The following is a 23,254-nucleotide window of genomic DNA, read 5'->3' as shown; positions in this document are numbered from 1 at the left end:
TCACATGATCTCAGTATACAGTTGGAGTTGGAAGTTTACATACACCTTAGCCAAATACATTTAAATGCAGTTTTTTCACAATTCCTGACATTGAATCTTTGTAAAAATTCCCTGTTTTAGGTCAGTTAGGATCACCACTTTATTTTAAGAATGTGAAATGTCAGAATAATAGTAGAAAGAATGATTTATTTCAGTTTTATTTCTTTCATCACATTCCCAGTGGGTCAGAAGTTTGCATGCACTCAAGTAGTATTTGGTAGCATTGCATTTAAATTGTTTAACTTGGGTCAAACGTTTCGAGTAGCCTTCCACAAGCTTCCCACAATAAGTTGGGTGAATTTTGGCCCATTCCTCCTGACAGAGCTGGTGTAACTGAGTCAGGTTTGTAGGCCTCCTTGCTCGCACACATCTTTTCAGTTCTGTCCACAAATGTTCTATAGGATTGAGGTCGGGGCTTTGTGATGGCCACTCCAATACCTTGACTTTGTTGTCCTTAAGCCATTTTGCCACAACTTTGGAAGTATGCTTGGGGTCATTGTCCATTTGGAAGACCCATTTGCGACCAAGTTTTAACTTCCTGACCAATGGCCAACCAGTTCTATTTTTGTTTCATCAGACCAGAGGACATTTCTCCAAACAGTACAATCTTTGTCCCCATGTGAAGTCGCAAACCATAGTCTGTCTTTTTTATGGCGGTTTTGGAGCAGTGGCTTCTTCCTTGCTGAGCGTCCTTCAGGTTATGTCAATATAGGACTTGTTTTTCTGTGGATATAGATACTTTTGTACCTGTTTCCTCCAGAATCTTCACAAAGTCCTTGCTGTTGTTTTGAGAATGATTTGCACTTTTCGCACCAAAGTACATTCATCTCTAGGAGACAGAATGCGTCTCCTTCCTGAGCGGTATGACGGCTGCGTGGTCCTATGGTGTTTATACTTGCGTACAATTGTTTGTACAGATGAACGTGGTAACTTCAGGCATTTGGAAATTGCTCTCAAGGATGAACCAGACTTGTGGCGGTCTACAATTTTTTTTCTGAGGTCTTGACTTATTTCTTTTGATTTTCCCATGATGTCAAGCAAAGAGACACTGTGTTTGAAGGTAGGCCTTGAAATATATCCACAGGTACACCTCCAATTGACTTAAATTATGTCAATTAGCCTATCAGAAGCTTCTAATGCCATGATATAATTTTCTGGAATTTTACAAGCTGTTTAAAGGCACAGTCAACTTAGTGTATGTAAACCTCTGACCCACTGGAATTGTGATACAGTGAAATAATCTGTCTGTATACAATTGTTGGAAAAATTACTTGTTATGCACAAAGTAGATGTCCTAACCGACTTGCCAATACTATAGTTTGTTAACAAGAAATGTGTAGAGTGGTTGAAAAACAAGTTTAAATGACTCCAACCTAAGTGTATGTAAACTTCAGACTTCAACTGTACATACACATGTTCTGTAAGGCTCCAGAGTCTGCAACACCACTATGCAATGGGCACCAACAAGCAAGCAGCACCATGAAGACCAAGGAACTCTCCAAACAGTTCAGGGACAAAGTTGTGGAGAAGTACAGATCAGGGTTGGGTTATAAAAAAATATCAGATACTTTGAACATCCCGCGAAGCACTATTTAAATCCATTATTCAGAAAATGGAAAGAGTATGGCACCACAACAAACCTGCCAAGAGAGGGCTGCCCACCAAAACGAAAGGAACAGGCAAGGAGGGCATTAATCCGAGGCAACAAAGAGACCAAAGATAACCATGAAGGAGCTGCAATGCTCCAACAGCGGAGATTGGAGTATCTGTCCATAGGACCACTTAAAGCCATACACTCCACAGAGCTGGGCTTTACAGAAGAGTGGTCAGAAAAAAAGCCATTGCTTAAAGAAACAAATAAGCAAACACCTTTGGTGTTCAGCAAAAGGCATCTGGGAGACTCTCCAAACATATGGAAGAAGGTACTCAGGGTTATGAGAGCTTTTTGACCATCAAGGAAAACGCTATGTCTGACGCAAATCCAACACCTCTCATCACCCCGAGAACCTCATCCCCACAGTGACACATGGTGATGGCAGCATTATGATGTGGGGAAGGTTTTCATCGGCAGGGACTGGGAAACTGGTCAGAATAGAAGGAATGATGGATGGTGCTAAATACAGGGAAATTCTTGAAGGAAACCTGTTTCAGTCTTCCAGAGATTTGAGACTGGTACGGAGGTTCACCTTCCAGCTGGACAATGATCCTTTAGCATACTGCTAAACCAACACTCGAGTGGTTTAAGAGAAAACATTTAAATGTCTTGGAATGGCCTAGTCAAAGCCCTGACCTCAATCCAATTGAGAATCTGTGGTTTGACTGAAAGATTGCTGTACACCAGCGGAACCCATCCAACTTGAAGGAGCTGGAGCAGTTTTGCCTTGAAGAATGGGCAAAAATCCCAGTGGCTAGAGTTGCCAAGCTTATAGAGACATACCCCAAGAAACTTGCAGCTGTATTGCTGCAAAAGGTGGCTATACAAAGTATTGACCTTGGGGGGTGAATAGTTATGCACGCTCAAATTTTCAGTTTTTTTGTATTATTTCTTGTTTGTTTCACAAGAAAAAATATTTTGCATCTTCAAAGTGGTAGGCATGTTGTATAAATCAAATGATACAAACCCCCCCAAAAAATATATTTTAATTCCAGGTTCTAAGGCAACAAAATTGTAAAAATGCCAAGGGGGGTGAATACTTTCGCAAGCCACTGTATTTGGGACTTTGAAGAGGCTGCTATGGAGAATCTGAACAACTGCCAAGATGTGAGCCTAGTTAACTAGCGTGTGTTAAAAAGTGTGACTTAGCTGTGCTCCTACCTTGGCTATAGATGATAATGGCTGTCATTATCTGTCATTATCAGTCACTTTTATCAGGCATGTGAACATGGGAATTATTTTTCTCTCTCTTGCATTTACACACAGGGATTGAAAAATATAATGTCTGTCACTCAATTAACATTTGTTCATAGAACTTCAACCTGCTCTAGATTCACTGTTGATAAACCCTGGCTCCAGCCAGTCTCAGTGTCAATTCCCTAAGCCTGTGTGCTGAGGTAGTTGGGCTGAAGTTGAGTGAGACTTTATAGTACCAGAATTAAACCTGTTCTTCACCAGTAAGGCTCACGTCTGCTGAATCATGCCTCTCTGCCAAGTTTCTACACTGTCTGTACAAGTTCTTTCATTTTTCTTTGCTTTCTCAAATACTTATGCATCACTTATCCGCAACAGTCTGCACATCCTAATTTCTCTCTCTCTCACCCTCCTCCACTCCTTTGCATCACATATATCCTGTCTTGTTTATCATGCATTGCTTGCTGTACCTCCTCTGTCATCTCTCCTTCCCACTCCACCTCTCAGTTTTTGCCCCATGCTCATGCTACATCTCTCCTTTCCTCTCTCTCTCTCCATCTCTCTTTCTCTCTCTCACTACCTCCACTCTTGATATGTCTTTGATGAGAACCAGCTGAAAACCCTTGGATTCACAGCTGTAAAAGTCAGCTGGCCCTAGAACTGATTCCAGGACTCGTTTTTGGAAAACCACTGAAAGTATTGGAAGTTGTTTTGAAACCCAGCAAAAAAACAAACAGGTTTTTACAGCATTTTGTACCCAAGAAATGTGTAAGGATGATAAACGAATTCCTATGGGGCGTACCCATGGTTACTAAGTGTGAGATTGGCCTAGCTGGGGGAAGTGGGTGAGCAGAGGAGGGTGCCTAGCCTTAAGGGAACACAGACATTCTGACAGAGTGCTGCTATTACTGTATACTGCATAGGCCACTTCCATAGCCTAGCATAGCATGGCTGGGGGGACTCTAGTTGAGCTATACCCTCATGCTCATTTAACAGCAATCACACACACAGTGACAAACACTAATGATTTACTGCTTACATTGTTATTAATGATGCCGATATTGCTTATCATGCAATTAGGGATAGTGCTCCAAATGTCAAGGGAAGGCGGGCGTGTAATGAATTCCCTGTGGTTAGACTACAGTAGTTATGCACTGATTCAGTGGCGTCGTCGACAGTGAACAATGAGCCGGGATGTATAGCCATCAGGCCATAGCCGCAGCCCTATGCACATACACATAGGCTGCTGCTTCTTGTTTGTGTGTCACAGGGCAGCGTTGGGAATTGACAACATATTGTCTTGTGCCGCTCATCCTGGACCGATAATCTCGCCACCTGTTCTCTCACAGCGTTCGAAAATGGCCGACGCAGCGGATGAGGCGGAGTGACAAATGAAAGTGGGTTAATCGCCGCCACTGCTACTCTCTGTGTGCTGTTCGCGGATGCAGCACCGACGGAGCTTGCTCTATTTATTTATTTGTAATAGTCACATGTGGCTGTCTCATGTGGCTGTCTCATGGTGCTGTCTCTCTGTCACTGATGGGCCCAGCTGGATGTTGGGCAAAGAACACTGAACAGTGTGCTCTCCTATCTGATGGGAATATTGTGCACGGGGAAATGAACACAACAATCCTAGATTTGTCTCTGTTAGATAAAAAGCTGAGTGGCAATTATATGTGGATGTGTGACTGATGTATTTCTGTTCACCTTACTACACAGTACACATATAACACTGTAATGATTTAAGATCAATACCTCCACTAGAACATATCAACAAAAAAAAGCCAATCAACTCTGACCCTGGATAAGTCTCAAAAGGTTTTAACAGTAAAAAGCTAAAGCTGGAATAAGAAATGCTCTGCAGTGAGCTACTGGCCTGTTCCTCTACCTGTGTGGTGGAAAGCAGAGATAGCCACTCCACTCCACTGACACTGTGTATGATTAGAAGATTCATCAAGCTACGCCTACAGGCTTGAGTGTGAAGGAGCCGCTCGCAGTTATTTCATATATGAAGTGTTAGCGCTGTGCCTGTGACTGGACAGCGAGTCATTTCAGCCGGCCACAGTGTGAGGTACAGAGGTGAGAATAGGTGTCGCTGCTCACACTGACTAGAGATGGAGTGTCATCGTTCTGCTCTCCCAATGCGTCATGTCCTCGAGGACTCTAATTGTCTATCCTGCAAGCTACAGTATATTGTTCGTTTTTTCCCTCCCTGAGTTTTATCTGAGAAAATAATTGAGAAAAGTATTGTCAATGGTCAAACATACTGTATTGAAAGAGACTTGTCAAATCACTGTGTTGCTCTTCAGCAGGGATGATTGCATTTAATGAGAAACCCCCGTAACCATGGAAGATCTTAGACAATTCAGTGTAAGAACTCAGATTTAAACCAAAAATACTGGGCTCACTGTCTCTCCTCCCTGTGCTGTCTCGCTGCCTTACATAAGAGTCCCCGTGGAGAGGAAAGAGAGGAAGCAGAGAGGAAAGAGAGGAAGCAGAGAGGAAAATTAACCCAAGAACAAGTAAGGTGCTTTCTAGGCCAAGTGGTTTGCATCAGCAGTTATGCTAAAGCTTATCCCCCAAAACAATTCCTGAGCTTTTAATTATGCAGGCCGACAACAGTGGCTCAGGGAGCTAACTAAAAGGAGGGGAAACCGAGGGTGGCATGAAGGGAGGAGGATTAGTGGGTGCATGTCAGGGTTGCCCAATGCCCGTCTGCATCATCCACCCTTCATTATTCCCTTCCCTTCATTCCGAGGAGGATGTGGGCTGTTGCATGTGGGAGCGGACGGATTTCTGCCTCCTCTCGCTCTCTCTCTCTCACTCTCTCTCTTTCGCTCTCTCTCTCTCTCTGAAATACCCACTGTAACATCCCAGATTGAATTCAGTGGGATGGGAAATACAGAGAAATGGAAGGAGAACAACTGGGTTTATTTCACGTAATGGATTAAATTCAGGGAACTGGATGTTGTTGAAAGAGGTAGTCAATTTTATATCCTCTATGTATTGCGGTTTGCCAGCAAAAATTCAGCATGCGTGGTGTATTATTCCCCCTGAAATATTCTCAGCCAGTGTACTTGTGTTGCAGTCAAATGAAGCCCCATCTGACAACTACATCACCAGTTCTGCTCTAATCACATGCAGCAGCGTGTATTCCCCATCCAAAGTATCAGTATAGATAGATATAATTCTGCTCAAAAACTATTTTAAAAATTTGGCCTCCACTCCCGGATTCAACTTTACTGTGACAGAGGAAACAGAACTTAATATGGCATACTTCGTTTCTATGTCTGGAGGTTTCTTTTGCTCACATCATCTGTGAATAATATGACCACAACGCCATGTTGAATGTATTATTGAAAGTTGGGACCTTTAGTGTAAATGCCAATAAGATGCTTTACTTTGGGTTTCATTTTAACGCTGTTTGCAGCATGTATGACACCTAGGTTTGACAGCAAACCTAGTCCCGCAGTTTGTGCCTATTCATTGGCTGGTGTGAGATATGTCTATTTTGGGTCATTCTTGAATTGCAGTGGTACATTATGTCCCTTGATTTGGGCAACGTGTAAAAACACTTTAATATTTCAAAAACAAATAATACATTTTCAGCTTTATTTACCTGTTATTTAATAAGAAATCCTATGTAAGTCCTTTATAATGCAAAACATATATTTATTTGTATGCATTGTATAAACTACTAGGGCCTAGCAAGTTAGATTGTCCCACTGGAGATGTGTAGAGGTGTAGTGACATATTTTGGCGATTTAGAGATATCTGTCTATTATTTTGAGCTCTCGAATGTGAACACAAATATTTAATATTGTATATGCTGTATCAATAAAACAAAGAAGGTTATTAAAATATATATATTTTTTGTTGTTGTATAATACGTGCCCCTCAGTTTTATGTCATTGGTGTTACCGTCTTGAAAATCACGTCAATTACATTACAAGGACCTTGAGCATTCTCTCCAGTGGCAAACTGTTATCGGAGTAGGGGTCAATATTAAAGAAAATTATTAGCTAATTACATCCTTCTAGTATGTCATAAATTTTAGGCTTCAATTGTTAATTTGAGGTGTCTAAATCCAAAGTGTCACTTGGTGTTAGTCAATTTAAGTGAAAGGAAATAACATTGTGAGCAAAATGATTAATCATATCACTTTGGTAAATTATTTTGAAAGAACTGATAACCTTACATTTAAGCGTTTGTGGCCTCTATTTCAGATCCTGATTTACATAACATTTCTCATTGGTGTTACCATCATTGGTGTTACTACTCCTACTGGTGGCACAATGTTATCATAATGGTAAAAAATATTTCAAGTCGTTAAGCTACCATATTAGTTGATTCAGATTTTATTCAAATACGTTTAAATGAATACAAATCTAGAAAAATGCTATTCATTTATCCCAAAATGCCATGCCCAAATGCAACCATAATTCAAGAACGATCCTTCTCCCAGTTTGGCTTGAAATAGGCTTGTGAGGAAAGATCCAATCTCTCTCAGAAATAACGTGACTCCTTGGAGAACCCAGAATAATTTAAAGTCATTAAGCTACCATATCAGTTGATTTAGAATGCGAAGATGTACCCAAATGCATTGAAATAAATACAACCCCCCCCCCCCCCCCTACCCTACACTCTCCTGTAAGTCACACCAAGTGAGAGATGGTATTGCTTATTTAAGGGTGTCCCTGGTCAAGGATGTATGTGCAAGCCTCCACACGGACTGACAATTGCGTGTCAGGAACAGCAGGAGGCTTTTTCCAAGATGAGAACTCGCTTCCTGAATTGTGGTTGCCTGACATCGATCTCCAAATGTCAATGTATTACATTATCCCATTGTTGACAATACGAGATTTGGTTATGTTTTCGCTCCACTACTGCAATAGCAATAAGGCTGCCTCTCAGACCTCCATAATGCATGAGGAATCGAGACTCCTAGATCTGTTTGCTTAGAGTATATTATTTTCTGTGTGGTGGAGTCAGAGGAATTTGAAAGGCTATGGAAAGGCAGAAGCTTGGCAGAACAACCCTCTGAAACATACTACACAAACCCACACTCAGCCAGACACACAGCGGCACTCATACTTAAGCTACATGCTAACTCTGGCACACACTTACTCACACACAGCCTGCGCACACAAACGTAACACACCAATGCACGTGCACACACATACACACACACATAGACACACATCAACACATGCACACGGAGGAAGAGGATGAGAGGCAAGTAAGTGGGAGAAAGGGCATGGAGAGAAAGAGACTCATCTCTAATGTTAGACTGGTTTACATTCTGACGTCCACGGCTGAGATAGAAAACTCTTGTCAACTTCCCCTCGAACTAAAAAGAGGCCTAATAATCTTATCCCCTCTTCCGATGGCTCCCTATACAGATAAATTGCCACTCAAGTCAACGTCATTCTGGGACACAAAAAGGCCTGCAGATGCACCAATCATATCAAGTAAATTGCATACAGTCAGTTAACTGCACTGATGCCAACCACGGAGCAATTGGCTTGTGCTCGGGGATCACAAAAAGGGCCGCCTAAATTCATTTCCCCTTCACCAGCGCGGAATGTTATGTCCGGGACAAGCTAAATAATGAAGGAGTAGAGAGGACCTAGAGAGAGTGGAAGGTATTTAGGCTATACAGCCCAAGAGATTGTGCCCCATTGAAACGCCCATCAACTCTCCAACAGGCTATACTTAGGAAATGATGAGCAAAAGACAAAATGATGACAAACTCTGTAAGAGGTTTCGTCCTCAGAGAAGAACAATGCCCTCTGGGAAATCCAATCATCCAACCAGAAAATGCTCTTTTCTGTTGCTTGAGTCTCAGTATCTGCGGAGTGAAACCTCCTGTAAATGAACATGACACCCGCTGCATTGAGACTGCTGTGCCTGTTTACTGGCTGCTGTGCCATTTCTAGACATTGTAATTTGTCGTGGTTGGTTTCTCCACTTCGCCCTGTCAACCAAAGAGCGACATTTGTATTGTGTTTTTATTTCACAGGGCATTGGGGCAAAAACATGGCGTTCCATTTCAGATATTCTGTGCAGTGGGGACAAGCTGTTCAAAGGATTCTACATATACCCAGATACAAGTACCCCAGGGTACTGGGCGGATAGATACGTTATACAGCTGTGGGTATGAATCTGTTGTCTACTATTAAGAAACATTCTGTAGCAGTGCTGTGTACTCTAGGTAGGCTATGTGAGTGGAATAAGGGATGCATCTTTTCTGAGCGCTTTTCCAGTGACTGAAGTGGGTTAACATCAGACCGTACTGTGGACATCTGGTTGAACGATGGGCGGATCAGGTCTTCTCACTCATTCCACTCCAAAGACAGGCGCAAAGTGTGAAGTTGCTTTAGGATCCGGGCGTCAGCAGACTTTTGCTGCCACGCCGTGTGAGAGGCATTCCAGCGCGGCTCTTGTCATCAACTCTTTAAAACCATCTTGCACCTTCTAATAGGATCCAACACCAGCTATGTTTTATGGATAGAGTAGCTCACTTGGCGGTATTTATTCAGTAATAATGATCAGATGTGTTCACACGCCTGCTGTGAAAGTGTCAGGGCATTTTTTATTATTCAACGGAGGCACGTGGGTTGACGCAAGAGGTAGGCACCTCAGAGATTGAGATGGAAAGTCACAGAGAGGGAGAAGGGGGAAGGAGATATAAAGAAAGAAAGGAGGGAGGGAGGTTGAAAGTGTGGTGAGAATAAAAGCAATTTGCATCACTGCTCCACTGAGCTTTCCTTACCTTTCATATTCCCTCCCTTCCAGCAAACACACCACTGCCATTGAAAATGGATAACTCACTTCAAGGGTAGTGGGTGATGAGGAAGCAGAAATAGAACCCATAGCCCCCCCCCCCCACCCCCCCCCCACCACCATCCCGCACTGCCTCGGTCCACTCAGGGTGGGGGACTGGTTATTGGGGGGAATAGTAACGAAAAGGTGGCCTTATTGCATGTTCTGCCCAGGCCCTGCTATTGCCACTGTCAGGACACATTTGATAGGAGCCCGCCTAGTGAGGCAGCATCTCTACCTCGAGGCTGTGTTTTATCCACAAATTGTGCCCGCAGCGGTTTTGGCCCAACACGGGTCAGTCATGCCAGGACTACTCAACATTTTTGTTTTTGTTTTAGTCATTGTTGTTTTCAATCTCTGTGTGTATCGGAAACTAAACACGTGCAATGGCATGGAGAGAGGATATACCTGAAATACCATTTCCGGCGATAAGGAACAAGGTTATACAATGTGGACACTTGATTATTCCCTGTTGAATATAGTATTGGTGATGAATCCTTACTTTCCTGTCAGCAGCTGAGTAATTGCACAACACTCTTTGGTACTCAGACCTGACCCATGTTTCAACACTTCTCTTCAGTTAGCATTCTGTGAAAGCCTCTTAGGCTGCAGTGGCACTTGCCCTGAGTCTGAGTCTGAGAAAAAGGATTTTGGAAACTTTCAAAAGGTAGAAAGAAAATGAAACCTTTAGATCTACCTTAATAGTGCATAGTCATAATCTAGGTTTTTGATGGTGTGGAGGTTTGGTTTTGTGACTGCGATAAGTGGCCAAACTGAGCCATTGGATGCAGCCATTTGTTAAAGGGATTTGTTAATATGGAGCCAACAGCTGTGCGAGAGGTTGGAGAAAAAATAATGACTCTATTGTCGTCCTCACTGGCAGCCCAGCTCTCATAAATCTAGCCGTCCCTTTTTCTCTCCTTTGACTTAGATTACTTAGTGATGCTCATTACCACTGGTGTTATGACAGACTTCTCCACACTGACACTGGCTAGCACTGCGATTCTGTTGATTCTCAGCAGCAGTTCCCCCTCTCCTAACAGAGATAGAGGCTATAACACGCCTTTGAGGAGCTCCATGTTTTGCTCCATGTTTTACTCCAGTCCCAGTAACTTTGGCGCAGGGCCATCCTGCTAAGCAAGCCTTCCATCTCAGGTGAAGCTAGTTCAAGACAATAGCAGCAATGGGATGACAAGGGGGACTCTCTATCCCTCAGCATAACAAGCCACAGCCACAATGCAGTCTTTATTCAAGTGTGGAGTCTGTCCAAACTTTGGACAGCTGTGAAAACTCCTCTGTGTGAAAACAGGAAAAGCCTCACAGGAAATGCCTACAGTGATTATCTAATCGCTAACGAAAACATGCTTCAAATTGCATGAGATTTCATAATGATGTGAATACTGCGGGCATAGGTGACAATAGGCTTTATTGGCAAATTGGCAGTCAGACTGAATTGTACAGTACACACATTTACAATCATAGATTATAATAAAATAGTCAAATCCGAAACTAATCCTAAATTGCAGGTGTAATCCTTCTGCCAGGCGAGAACAGATGCAGTTTACTCTTACCCCAAGGGACTATTCCCCAGACACGCACAGTGAGCAGTCATGGCAAACGATTTGTTATCGTACATGGATCTATAAACATTCCTATTTCTCTGCCTGAATAAACACACACATGTAACGTGCATGGAAACGCACACGGTTGCACACACAAACACACACACACACACACACACACTCTCTCTCACACACACACACACACACACACACACACACACACACACACACACACACACACACACACACACACACACACACACACACACACACACACACACACACACACACACACACACACACACACACTCCACTCTGTTCCTATCATCTTCTATCTCTTCTACTCTATGACTTTCATAGGGAATACTGTGGTACTTCTAACAAGTTATTTTGCCAATGTTGGCACTGTGGTCTACCAAATGCAGACTAGTGACAACATCAATACATACAATACTCACAATAGTTCACTGTGGAGTGTTGTGTACACAGTACATGGACCACAGACTGATTGATATGATAGAGCAGTGTAACCAAAGCCAAAGGGAGAGCTCATACTTCAATGCACCACGGCCTTGAGCCTTTCTCATCAGAAAGAGAGAAGGACCCCATGCCTAGTAGATGCTACAGATATACTACCTTAATTTGACTAGTTTCTCACAACATTCAAATAATCCTGCAGTAACAAGACATGATTTATTCATGTGGATTATAATGAATGGACATTTATTGTCGGGGGTGATACATGTTTTGTTAGGGCACGTCAAGTTTGACATTTTTAAGAGGAAATGACAAACTTATGAAGCCCTTTTGAAACATTGAATATACTACAAAGTTGAATTTCCTGCCACGCAGGAAAATGCTTTGCGACGACAGAGTGATCAAATTAAGATAGCAGATCGGTGTTGTGCAGTGATGAGTGGAGAGGGAACTAGGTCGTGAAGCCTCCATGGAAACAAAGCCCAGCATGTGTTGTTAAGATTGCGAGAGTGAGCGCAGCGAGAGTTATTACATAAAGATCAACTGGGATGTATCTCAAGTGTTGGGAGGCTGCACGTGCAGGAAGGGGGCTGTTTAGTACAGTAAAGTGCTGTAAGATATCTGTACATATCTTCAACCACCACTAACCAACAGCAGACTTAATAACGGTTTCTCAATTTCCTGTGCCCACCCACACTTGCCTTCTGTCTGGAGTGTTAACATAGGGGACTCGGCAGCCTAGTTACTTAGGCTTGGAGCAGCAGTTGATTCGTCAGAGGATCGGGTGCAAAAATAGATTCCATTCATTTAAAAATAATTTAGGGCTAGGCGGGACACCTGTCGACAACATCCGGTGAAATTGGAGGGCGCGCAATTCAAATAAATAATCGGAATATTAAACATTTGTGAACATATAAGTATCTTATATCGGTTCAAATCTTAAATTCTTGTTAATCTAACTGCATTGTCCGATTTGCAATAGGCTTTACAGCGAAAGCATACCATGCAATTGTTTGAGGACGGCGCCCCACATCAACATATTTTTCAACCAGCACAGGCTTCATAAAATCACAAATAGCGATTAAATAATCACTTACTTTTTGAAAATCTCCCTCTGTTTGCAATCCCAAGCATCCCAGCTACAACATGCATGGTCGTTTTGTTAGATAAAATCTTCCTTTATATCCCAAAAAGTATCTTTAGTTGGCGCCATCGATTTGAGTAATCCACTCGTTCAACATGCAGACAAAGGAATCCAAAAAGCTACCGCTAAACTTTGTTAAAACAAGTCAAACTACGTTGCTATTCAATGCTCAGGTACCCTAAAATGTAAATTAAAATATAATATTTCATACAGAAAGAAGTTTGTTCAATAGAAAGTAAAATTAGCAAGTGTGCGTCCTCTTCGTCGTGCGCCCAAAGACTGATTTCCAACTGTGACTCCCGGTACCAAAACTCCAAATTCAACCCTGAAACATTGAACAAAGACTGTTGACATCTAGTGGAAGCCATAGGAATTGCAATATGGGAGCTGGAATTACATAGGACCCATAGCTTTCCATTGAAAGAGCATGGGATCTCAAACAATATATAATTCGAGCTACCATATCAATTGTGTTGTAGTATCATACATTATTTTAACATTTCTACAAACTTCAATGTGTTTTCTATCCAATGATACCAATCATATGCATATCCTGGCTTCTGGGCCGAAGTAACATGCAGTTTACTTTGGGCACGTCAGTAAGGCGGAAATTCTGAAATTAGGACCAGAGCACTAAGAAGGCAGTGCAGGTGATGAAGAAGACTGGATACAGAGGTTAGTTACTAAATACAAATGCAGGAAAATAATAAAAACGCATCATGTAAAATGTTCTTCCCATGTTTAATGAGCTGAAATAAAAGATCCCAGAAATGTTCCATATGCACAAAAACCTTATTTCTCTAAAATGTTGTGCACAAATTTGTTTACATCCCTGTTAGTGAGCATTTCGCCATTGCCAAGATAATTCATTCACCTGACAGGTGTGGCATGTCAAGAAGCTGATTATACAGCATGAGCATTACACAGGTGCACTGTGTGTGCTGGGGACAATAAAAGGCCACTCTAAAATGTACAGTTTTGTCACACAACACAATGCCACAGATTTCTCAAGTTTTGAGGGATCATGCAATTGGCATGCTGACTGCAGGAATTTCCACCAGAGCTGTTTCCAGGCAATTTAATGTAAATTACTCTACCAAAAGCCAACAATATAATTTTAGAGAATTTGGCAGTAAGTCAAACCAGCCTCACAACCGCAAACTATGTGTATGGCGTCGTGTGGGCGAGCAGTTTTCTGATGTCAACGTTATGAACAGACTGTCCTGTCCCATGGTGGCGGTGGTGTTATGGTATGGGCAGGCATAAGCTACGAACAATGAACATAATTTCATTTTGTTGTGACATTCATCCGCCCCCATCACCTCATGTTTCAGCATGATAATGCACAGCCCCATGTCACAAGGATCTGTACATAATTCCTGAAAGCTGAAAATGTCCCAGTTCTTCCATGGCCTGCATACTCACCAGACATGTCACCCATTGAGCATGTTTGGGATGCTCTGGATCGTGAATGAATGACAGCGTGTTCTAGTTTCCGCCAACATCCAGCAACTTCACACAGCCCTTGAAGAGAAGTGAGACAACATTCCACAGGCCAGAATCAACAGCCTGATCAACTCTATGCGAAGGACGTGTGTCGTGCTGAATGAACATGCCTTTTCTACTCAACCCAAAAGCTCTTTTTAGAGCTCAGTGTCGCTGCTCCACCAGTATCGTTGTGCTTAGGCCTCCCAGATCCCCCGGAATGCCCTAGCTGCGCCATCCTTTCTTTAGATGAGAGGAAGCAGCGGTGGACATTTTTCAGGGTAGATTTCGCTCCAGAAGACGCCATGACTATGTTAGCCTCAGATTCTGCGGGATTTGGTCGCAGCCATAGCTGAGCCCGACCTTTTCATTAATTCTGGAAGTGTTCGGTTCGGCAGGGAGTACATTTTGGAGGATTGCGTTCCGCCTTAAACCACTAGGAGCAGAGCTGCCATATGGGGCTCCGCTCCACTCATAGAACTGGAGTTGCAAATCCGGTAACTATCGTTTTCTGATCCACGCCCCTACTTTTTGTTAATGTATCTGTGAACAACACATGCATATCTGTATTCCCAGACATGTGAAATCCATAGATTAGGGCTTAATGAATTCCTTTCAGTTGACTGATTTCCTTAAAGGAACTGTAACTCAGGAAAACCTTTGAAATCGTTGCATGTTTCCCCTTACCAAAACAGATTGCCGTTTTGAAACTGCAGTAAAAGTGCAGTAACTGCAGTCGACTGTGGCATTTTGGACGCAGTAATTGCAGAATAACTGCAGTGTATTGCAGTTGACCTGCAGTTATACTGCGCTCTATCTGCAGTTATACTGAAAAATTACTGCAGTAATAAAAAAGGTTATTTTGGACACAGTATTTGCAGCATACTGCTGCCATACTGCACTCTGACTGCAATCTTTTTTGTAAGGGGCTTTTATATTTTTGTTCAGTATCTAAAACTCACACAGCTGAGTAGGTGCCTATATACTGGCAGATCTTTGTCACAGCATTTTACCTCATATGCAGCCTCTCTGAATGATAAAAATATAATCCCTAACCTGGCGTAAACCATTAGCTCCTAGACCAGGTATTATTAGTATTTTCAATAGACAGTGTTAATACACCTCACAGGCAATACTATTGATCAATCGACACAACACTGACCAGCAATTAACACTTTATTGAATACAAATACGTCATTTGCATAAAGATGAACATTTTTGATAAGCAGTAAAAACACCCTTAGCCGGAAAAGGAAATAGAAACATTTCAAAATGATGAAAGTTACAACCAGGCTCTGCTGTTTGTTCTTTCATGTTATGATGCACAATGTTTGATGGGACTTGGAAGAGCATAGTTAGGTCAGCAACAATGTTAGCAGCAAACTTTGTTGCAAACAAGAGGTTTATGTGGAGAGAAATGGAGGGACATGTTGGGGTGTGAGTCACGTGACGATAGCTCACTGACTCGATCTCTGTTCCTGCTTTCACGCCCCCCTTTCCAGTCAGTCCATTCGTTGTAGTAGATATAGGGATGTCGTCATCTTTGCAACCAACAGACATATCCAAAAAGGCATGTTCAGCCTCTGTTAGGAGAAGTGGATCTGCCAGTGGTGACAAAAGTGCCCTGAGACAGCAAGTTTCCCAAGTTTATTTTTCATGGATGGACGGATTGCTCTGCTTCTTATTGTTAGCGTAGCAGGGGCAGTGTTCTGGCTTGGCTGTTTGTTCCAAATTCACTCTGAACATTTTGCAATACTCTCTGGCTAATCCCACAAATGATTATATTCAGCTGAAATGCAATGTGCTCTGCAACTCAAATTTTGTCAATTGTTGTTTTAAAGAGAATATTAGTAATCATTTGTGGTGACTCATAAGTCAATACATTTAGTTATGAAGTCAGGACTAGGCTAAGTTACCGAGGATGTAAAAAAACTGAAGTAGTCAATATACAGTATATGAATTGGGGTCATATTTTCTCTCCTTAGATATTTTTTAGCTTTTTTTTTTTTTTACATCCTCGGTAACTTAGCAAAGTCCTGACTTCATAACTAAATGTATTGACTTATGAGTCACCACAAATGATTACTAATATAGTACACAGATACACGTTAAACAGAATACCTGTTTTACAGTGCAGTGCAGACATGCACTACATGACCAAAAGTATGTGGGCACCTGCTCGTCGAACATCTCATTCCAGAATCATGGGCATTAATGTGGAGTTGGTCTCCCTTTGCAGCTATAACAGCCTCCACTCTTCTGGGAACGCTTTCCACTAGATGTTAGAACATTGGTTGAGGTCAGGGCTCTGTGCAGGCCAGTCAAGTTCTTCCACGCCGATCTCGACAAACCATTTCTGTATCGACCTCACTTTGTACACGGGGGCATTGTCATGCTGAAACAGGAAAGGGCCTTCCCCAAACTGTTGCCACAAAGTTGGAAGCACAGAATAATTGAGAATGTCATTATATGCTGTAGCATTCCGACTTCCCTTCACTAGAACTAAGGGGCCTAGCCCAAACCATGAAAAACAGCTTCAGACCCTCCTCCACCAAACTTTACATTTTGCACTATCCATTCGGGCGGGTAGTGTTCTCCTGGCATCCGCCAAACCCAGATTTGTCCGTCGGACTGGCAGATGGGGAAGCGTGATTCATCACTCCAGAGAATGCGTTTTCACTACTCAAAGGTCCAATGGCGGAAAGCATTACATCACTCCAGTCGACGCTTGGCATAGCGCATGGTGATGTTAGGCTTGTGTGCTGCTGCTCGGCCATGGAAACCTATTTCATGAAGCTCCCTACGAACAGTTCTTGTGCTGATTTTGCTTCCGGGAAGCAGATTGAAACTTGGTAGGGAGTGTTGCAACCAAGGACAGATGACGTGCTACGCACTATGTGCTTCAGCACTCGGTTGTCCTGTTCTGTGAGCTTGTGTGGCCTACTTTGTTGCTCCTAGGCATTTCCACTTCACAATAACAGCACTTACAGTTGACCTGGGCCACTCTAGCAGGGCAGAAATTTGATGAACTAACTTGTTGAAAAGTCACTGAGCTCTTCAGTATGGCCATTCTACTGCCAATGTTTGTCTATGAAGATTGCGTGGATGGGTGCTCGATTTTATACACCTGTCAGCAACGGGTGTGGCTGAAATAGTCAAATCCACTCATTTGAAGGGGCGTCCACATACATTTGTATATATAGTGTCGTTTTTCAAGTTGTTGTGTTGTTCGAGTTGTTGTGATGTGAATGCACAATGCCAAGGGAGGGTCGGAAACTCTTGCTACTGAAATAAAAACATGTTTTTTTATTTGGACATGCTGGCATTTGCTATTCACGTGTGCAGTAGTACTAAGCCATTGCAGACAACATTCTTAAAACCAACATTAATGTCTTGCTAAATAACGATTTTGGGGTCTCTATAACTCTGTCAAAGACAAATGGTCAGACACGTCACACTACTCATGTCGAGTTAATATATCTTTTCTTTGACTTTCCATCCTGATCCCTGGGCCCCAGTAATATCTCTCTCTCTCCTCTCTCTCTCTCTCTTTCTCTCTCTCTCTATGTCTCTCTCTTTCTATGCCTATGTCTGTCTGTATCTCTCTATGTCTCTCTCTCTGTCTCTCTATGTCTCTCTCTATCTTTCTCTTTTTATAGGACTATACATTGACTATGTATTTCCAGCAAGCTTGGCGAGACAAGCGGTTATCCTACTCAGAGATTCCCCTCAATCTCACCCTGGATAACCGGGTAGCGGATCAGCTGTGGGTCCCGGACACCTACTTCCTAAATGACAAGAAGTCTTTTGTCCATGGTGTCACTGTGAAAAACAGAATGATTCGACTGCATCCAGATGGCACTGTGCTCTATAGCCTGAGGTAATGTTTGTAATGTTTCATAATTGTAAAAAAAAATCAATAACGTGACATTACTTTGGAGAAATAAGTAAATATTGTAACCAAACCATGTACAAAACCACACCTTGAATAGGCCTATCTCTACCCAATAAAGACTATGTTTGTTGGGCAAGTTACTTAGTGAGCCGGTAGACTTAGTCATCCATCATCGTTATCTTTCTAACTATCCAGCAGTATGAGAGCAGATGATCCATATCCTTGAATATTCCCCAGATTCATTTTAACAAATTACCCGGATACTTTACACAACAGTATCTGTCAACTGAAAAGCCTGTTTGACATTTTGGGTTGTTCATATTGAGCTGCTATAACCTGTTTCCTGATTAATGGTCTCTATATAAAGTGAATGGATAACAATGGAATATTCAAATGGGATGGGATCTCTTTTAAAATCAGTTGACCTCCATTTCTTATGGAGTACAATGTTGGTTTCAATCAGATGAGGCACTGCATAGCACATTTGTAATGTGGGTGGATATGTATTGAAGAGTGTAACGACTGCAGTGCCGTGGATGATAATACACCTACTTAGCTCTTTGGAAGTTGAATCTGTTACTTAGAAAAGGGGCCAGAATAATGCCTACGCATCCCATTTGTAAACACAGGTTATTAAAAATCATCAAAACATAATGAAGACACCGCTGTGTGCAGATATCCCCCTATCCAATAAACTGACTGGCTATTGTTGAGTTGCAGAAAATGGGAAGAGGGAGGGCAGGGGGACTTGTCGGATAGGGGGATATGACTAGCTCATCTCTGTACCCCAGACATACAAATATCACTAAGGTCCCTCAGCCGAGCAGTGAATTTCAAGCACAGATTCAACCACAAAGAACAGGCAGGTTTTCCAAAGCCTTGCAAAGAAGAGCACCCATTGGTAGATGGGTTAAAAATAAAATAAAAAGCAGACGTTTAAATATCCCTTTGAGCATGGTCAAGATATTCATTACACTTTGGATGGTGTATCAATACACCCAGTCACTACAAAGATACAGGCGTCCTTCCTAACTCAGCTGTCAGAGAGGAAGGAAACTGCTCAGGGATTTCACCCTGAGGCCAATGGCGACTTTAACGGCTGTGATGGAAGAACTGAGGATGGATCAACAGCGTTGTAGTTATTCCACAATACTAACCTAATTGAGGGAGTGAAAAGAAGGCAGCCTGCACAGAATAAAAATGTCCCAAAACATGCATCCTGTTTGCAACAAGGCACTAGTGTAATACTGCCCATCATTTGTCCTGAATACAAAGTGTCATGTTTGGGGCAATCCAATACAACACATTACTGAGTACCACTCTCCATATTTTCAAGCATAGTGGCGTCTGCATCATGTTATGGGAATGCTTGTAATCGTTAAGGACTGCAGAGTTTTTCAGGATAAAACATTAACAGAATGGAATTAAGCACGGGCAAAATCCAAGAGAAAAATGTGGTTCAGTCTGCATTCAAACAGACACTGGGAGAAAAATTCACATTTTAGCAGGACAATAACCTAACATACAAGACCAAATATACACTGGAGTTGCTTACCAAGATGACAGTGAAAGTTTCTGAGTGGCCGAGTTAAAGTTTTGACATGAATCTACATGAAAATATGGCAAGACCTGAAAATGTTGTCTAACAATGATCAACAACCAACTAGACCGAGCTTGAAGAATTTTGAAAATAAAAATGGTCAAATGTTGCGCAATCCAGTTATGGAATGCTCTTTGAGACTTACCTAGAAAGATTCACAGCTGTAATCACTGCAACAGGTGGAATACCTATGTAAATTAGATATTTGGGTATTTCTTTTTCAATTCATTTGCAAAAAAAAAATCAAGAAACATGTTTTCACTTTGTTATTATGGGTTATTGTGTGTAGATTGGTGAAAAAATATTGATCCATTTTGAGTTCAGATTTTAACACACCAAAATGTGGAAAAGTCAAGGGATATGAATACTTTCACAAGGCACTGTATTTTTTTCCCTAGCCTCCATCTGCCTCCCCCCACTATGAGTTAGCACTTGGTATGTTGGCTTAGTGTTCAACACTCCACGTTACGTAATTCCTTCTCTCTCCTCCTCTGCAGCAAAGAGCAATTAGCTGATTGGTTCATGGAGTGATTCATTGATTATTAAATATGTCAACCATAGAAGCCACATTATTGCTGAGGCTAGATAGCTTTAAGTTATCAGAGTGTCAGAGTCCAGAATAATCTCTCCATCTAGCATTGACCTGAGCCGTCCTATCAGACGAGAGAAAGAGGAGGGGAACTGGAAGCTGTCTCCCATCATTTTTCCCCTTCCCATCCTACTTCCTAATAACAAACAGCACTACTAAAGCTGCATTATATCCTCCCCCTTTCGCGAAGCAAGGCCAGGGCTTTGAGTTGTCAACAGAAATGTTTTACATGGTTATTATATTGCTAACAATGAGGTGAATCACTTGTTAAACGCAGCCGGTTGCGTAGGCCTGAGCCAAACAAAGAATAGGAAATTGGGCCCTTAGGAACTTCATTGTCACGTTCCTGACCTGTTTTCTTTTGTCTTGTATTTATTTAGTTGGTCAGGGCGTGAGTTGGGTGGGTTTGTCGATGTGTGATTTTCTATGTTGGGATTTTGTGTTCGGCCTGGTATGATTCTCAATCAGAGGCAGCTGTCAATCGTTGTCCCTGATTGAGAATCATACTAAGGCAGCCGGGGTTTCACGTGTGTTTTGTGGGTGTTTGTATCTCGTGTCAGTGTTCGTGCCACACGGGACTGTTTTCGGTTTGGTCACGTTTGTTGTTTTTTTGTATTTGTAAGTGTTCAGTTTCGTTTTGATTAAATCATTATGAGCACTAACCACTCTGCGTTTTGGTCCGACCCTTACTCCTTCTCCTCATCCGAGGAGGAGGAATTAGACAGCCGTTACAGAAACACCCACCACCAAAGGACCAAGCGGAGTGTAAAAGGGCAGCGACAGCAGCAGCAGCAGCAGCAGCGCAAAAAGGAGAATTGGACATGGGGGGACGTTTTGGACGGCAAGGGTTGCTCCACCTGGGAGGAGATCCTGGCTGGAAAGGATCGCCTCCCATGGGAACAGCTGGAGGCAGCTCGGAGAGCAGAGGCAACCGGAGAGAGGAACCGGCGGTATGAAGGTACGCGGCTAGCACGGAAGACCGAGAGTCAGACCCAGAAATTTCTTGGGGGGGCACACGCGGAGTGTGGCAAAGCCGGGCAGGATACCTGAGCCAACTCCCCGTGCTTACCGTGGAGTGAGAGGGCGTCGTACTGGTCAGACACCGTGTTATGCAGTAAAGCGCACGGTGTCCCCAGTACGCGTGCTTAGTCCAGTGCGGGCTATTCCACCTTGCCGCACTGGCCGGGCTAGGTTTGGCATCGAGCCGGGTGTCATGAAGCCGGCCCAACGCATCTGGCCTCCAGTGCGTCTCCTCGGGCCGGCGTACATGGCACCAGCCTTACAAATGGTGTCCCCGGTTCGCCAGCATAGCCCAGTGCGGGTTTTTCCACCTCGCCGCACTGGTAGGGCTACGGGGACCATTCAACCTGGTAAGGTTGGGCAGGCTCGGTGCTCAAGAGCGCGTGTCCTCCTTCACGGTCCGGGTTTTCCGGTGCCACCTCCACGTACCAGTCCTCCGGTGGCAGCCCCCCGCACCAGGCTGTCTCTCTGTCTTCTCTCTCCAGTTGCTCCCACCTGTCCAGTGCTGTCAGAGCCTTCCTCCTCTCCAGCGCAGCCAGTGTCTGAACTGTCTGCCTGCCCAGCGCTGTCTGAACTGTCTGCCTGCCCAGCGCTGTCTGAACTGTCTGCCTGCCCAGCGCTGTCTGAGCTGCCTGCCTGCACAGCACCGTCAGAGCCGTCCGTCTGTCCCGAGCCGCCAGAGCTGTCCGTCTGTCCCGAGCCGTCAGAGCTGTCCGTCTGTCCCGAGCCGTCAGAGCTGCCCGTCTGTCCCGAGAGCCGTCAGAGCTGCCCGTCTGTCCCGAGCCGTCAGAGCCGCCCGTCTGTCCCGAGCCGTCAGAGCCGTCCGCCAGACAGGAGCAGCCAGAGCCTTCCGCCAGACAGGAGCAGCCAGAGCCTTCCGCCAGACAGGAGCAGCCAGAGCCTTCCGCCAGACAGGAGCAGCCAGAGCCTTCCGCCAGACAGGAGCAGCCAGAGCCTTCCGCCAGACAAGAGCAGCCAGAGCCGTCCAGCCAGGACCAGCCAGAGCCAGCCAGCCAGCCAGGACCAGCCAGAGCCGTCCAGCCAGGACCAGCCAGAGCCGTCCAGCCAGGACCAGCCAGAGCCGTCCAGCCAGAACCAGCCAGAGCCGTCCAGCCAGGACCAGCCAGAGCCGTCCAGCCAGGACCAGCCAGAGCCGTCCAGCCAGGACCAGCCAGAGCCACCCAACCAGGATCTGCCAGAGCCAGCCAGCCAGGATCCGTCCCTCAATCCGGTGCTGCCCCTCAGTCCGGTGCTGCCCCTCATTCCGGTGTTGCCCCTCATTCCGGTGTTGCCCCTCATTCCGGTGTTGCCCCTCAGTCCGGTGCTGCCCCTTAGTCCGGTGCTGCCCCTTAGTCCGGTGCTGCCCCTTAATCTAGTGGGGTTAATTTGGAGGAGGCTACAGAAGAGGGGATTGACTATGGTGGGGTGGGGACCACGACCAGTGCCAGAGCCGCCACCGTGGACGCCCACCCAGACCCTCCCCTAGAGTTTATGCTGGTGCGCCCGGAGTTCGCACCTTAAGGGGGGGGGGGATTATGTCACATTCCTGACCTATTCCCGATCGTTGTGCGGAAAAATCACATTAAGCAGAGGTGGCTTTAGAAGTCAAGTCATTGTCACGTGTGCTCCCTCTCCGGCCTCTAGGTTACCAGGCTGCTTGTTATGGCACACACCTGTCACCATCGTTACACAATGATACCTTTATATTTCACACCCTTTGGTTTCTCCCCCATTTGTCATTGTTTCTGTTCCTGGGTCATGTCTGTGCGT

The 23,254-nt window shown here is 44.0% G+C and overlaps 1 protein-coding gene across 1 annotated transcript in view; it reads left to right on the top strand.

Moving 5' to 3' along the window:
- Window positions 1-23,254, top strand: part of LOC129821096 (gamma-aminobutyric acid receptor subunit beta-2) — a 79,377-nt gene that overhangs the window by 9,899 nt on the left and 46,224 nt on the right. The window contains exon 4 of the mRNA XM_055878382.1: window positions 18,040-18,260. Coding sequence (XP_055734357.1) covers window positions 18,040-18,260 — 221 coding nt within the window. The remainder of the gene's footprint in view (window positions 1-18,039; window positions 18,261-23,254) is intronic.

Source organism: Salvelinus fontinalis, chromosome 2, assembly GCF_029448725.1.
Source record: "Salvelinus fontinalis isolate EN_2023a chromosome 2, ASM2944872v1, whole genome shotgun sequence".
NCBI lineage: Eukaryota > Metazoa > Chordata > Actinopteri > Salmoniformes > Salmonidae > Salvelinus > Salvelinus fontinalis.
This window is presented reverse-complemented; position numbering and strand designations above follow the sequence as displayed.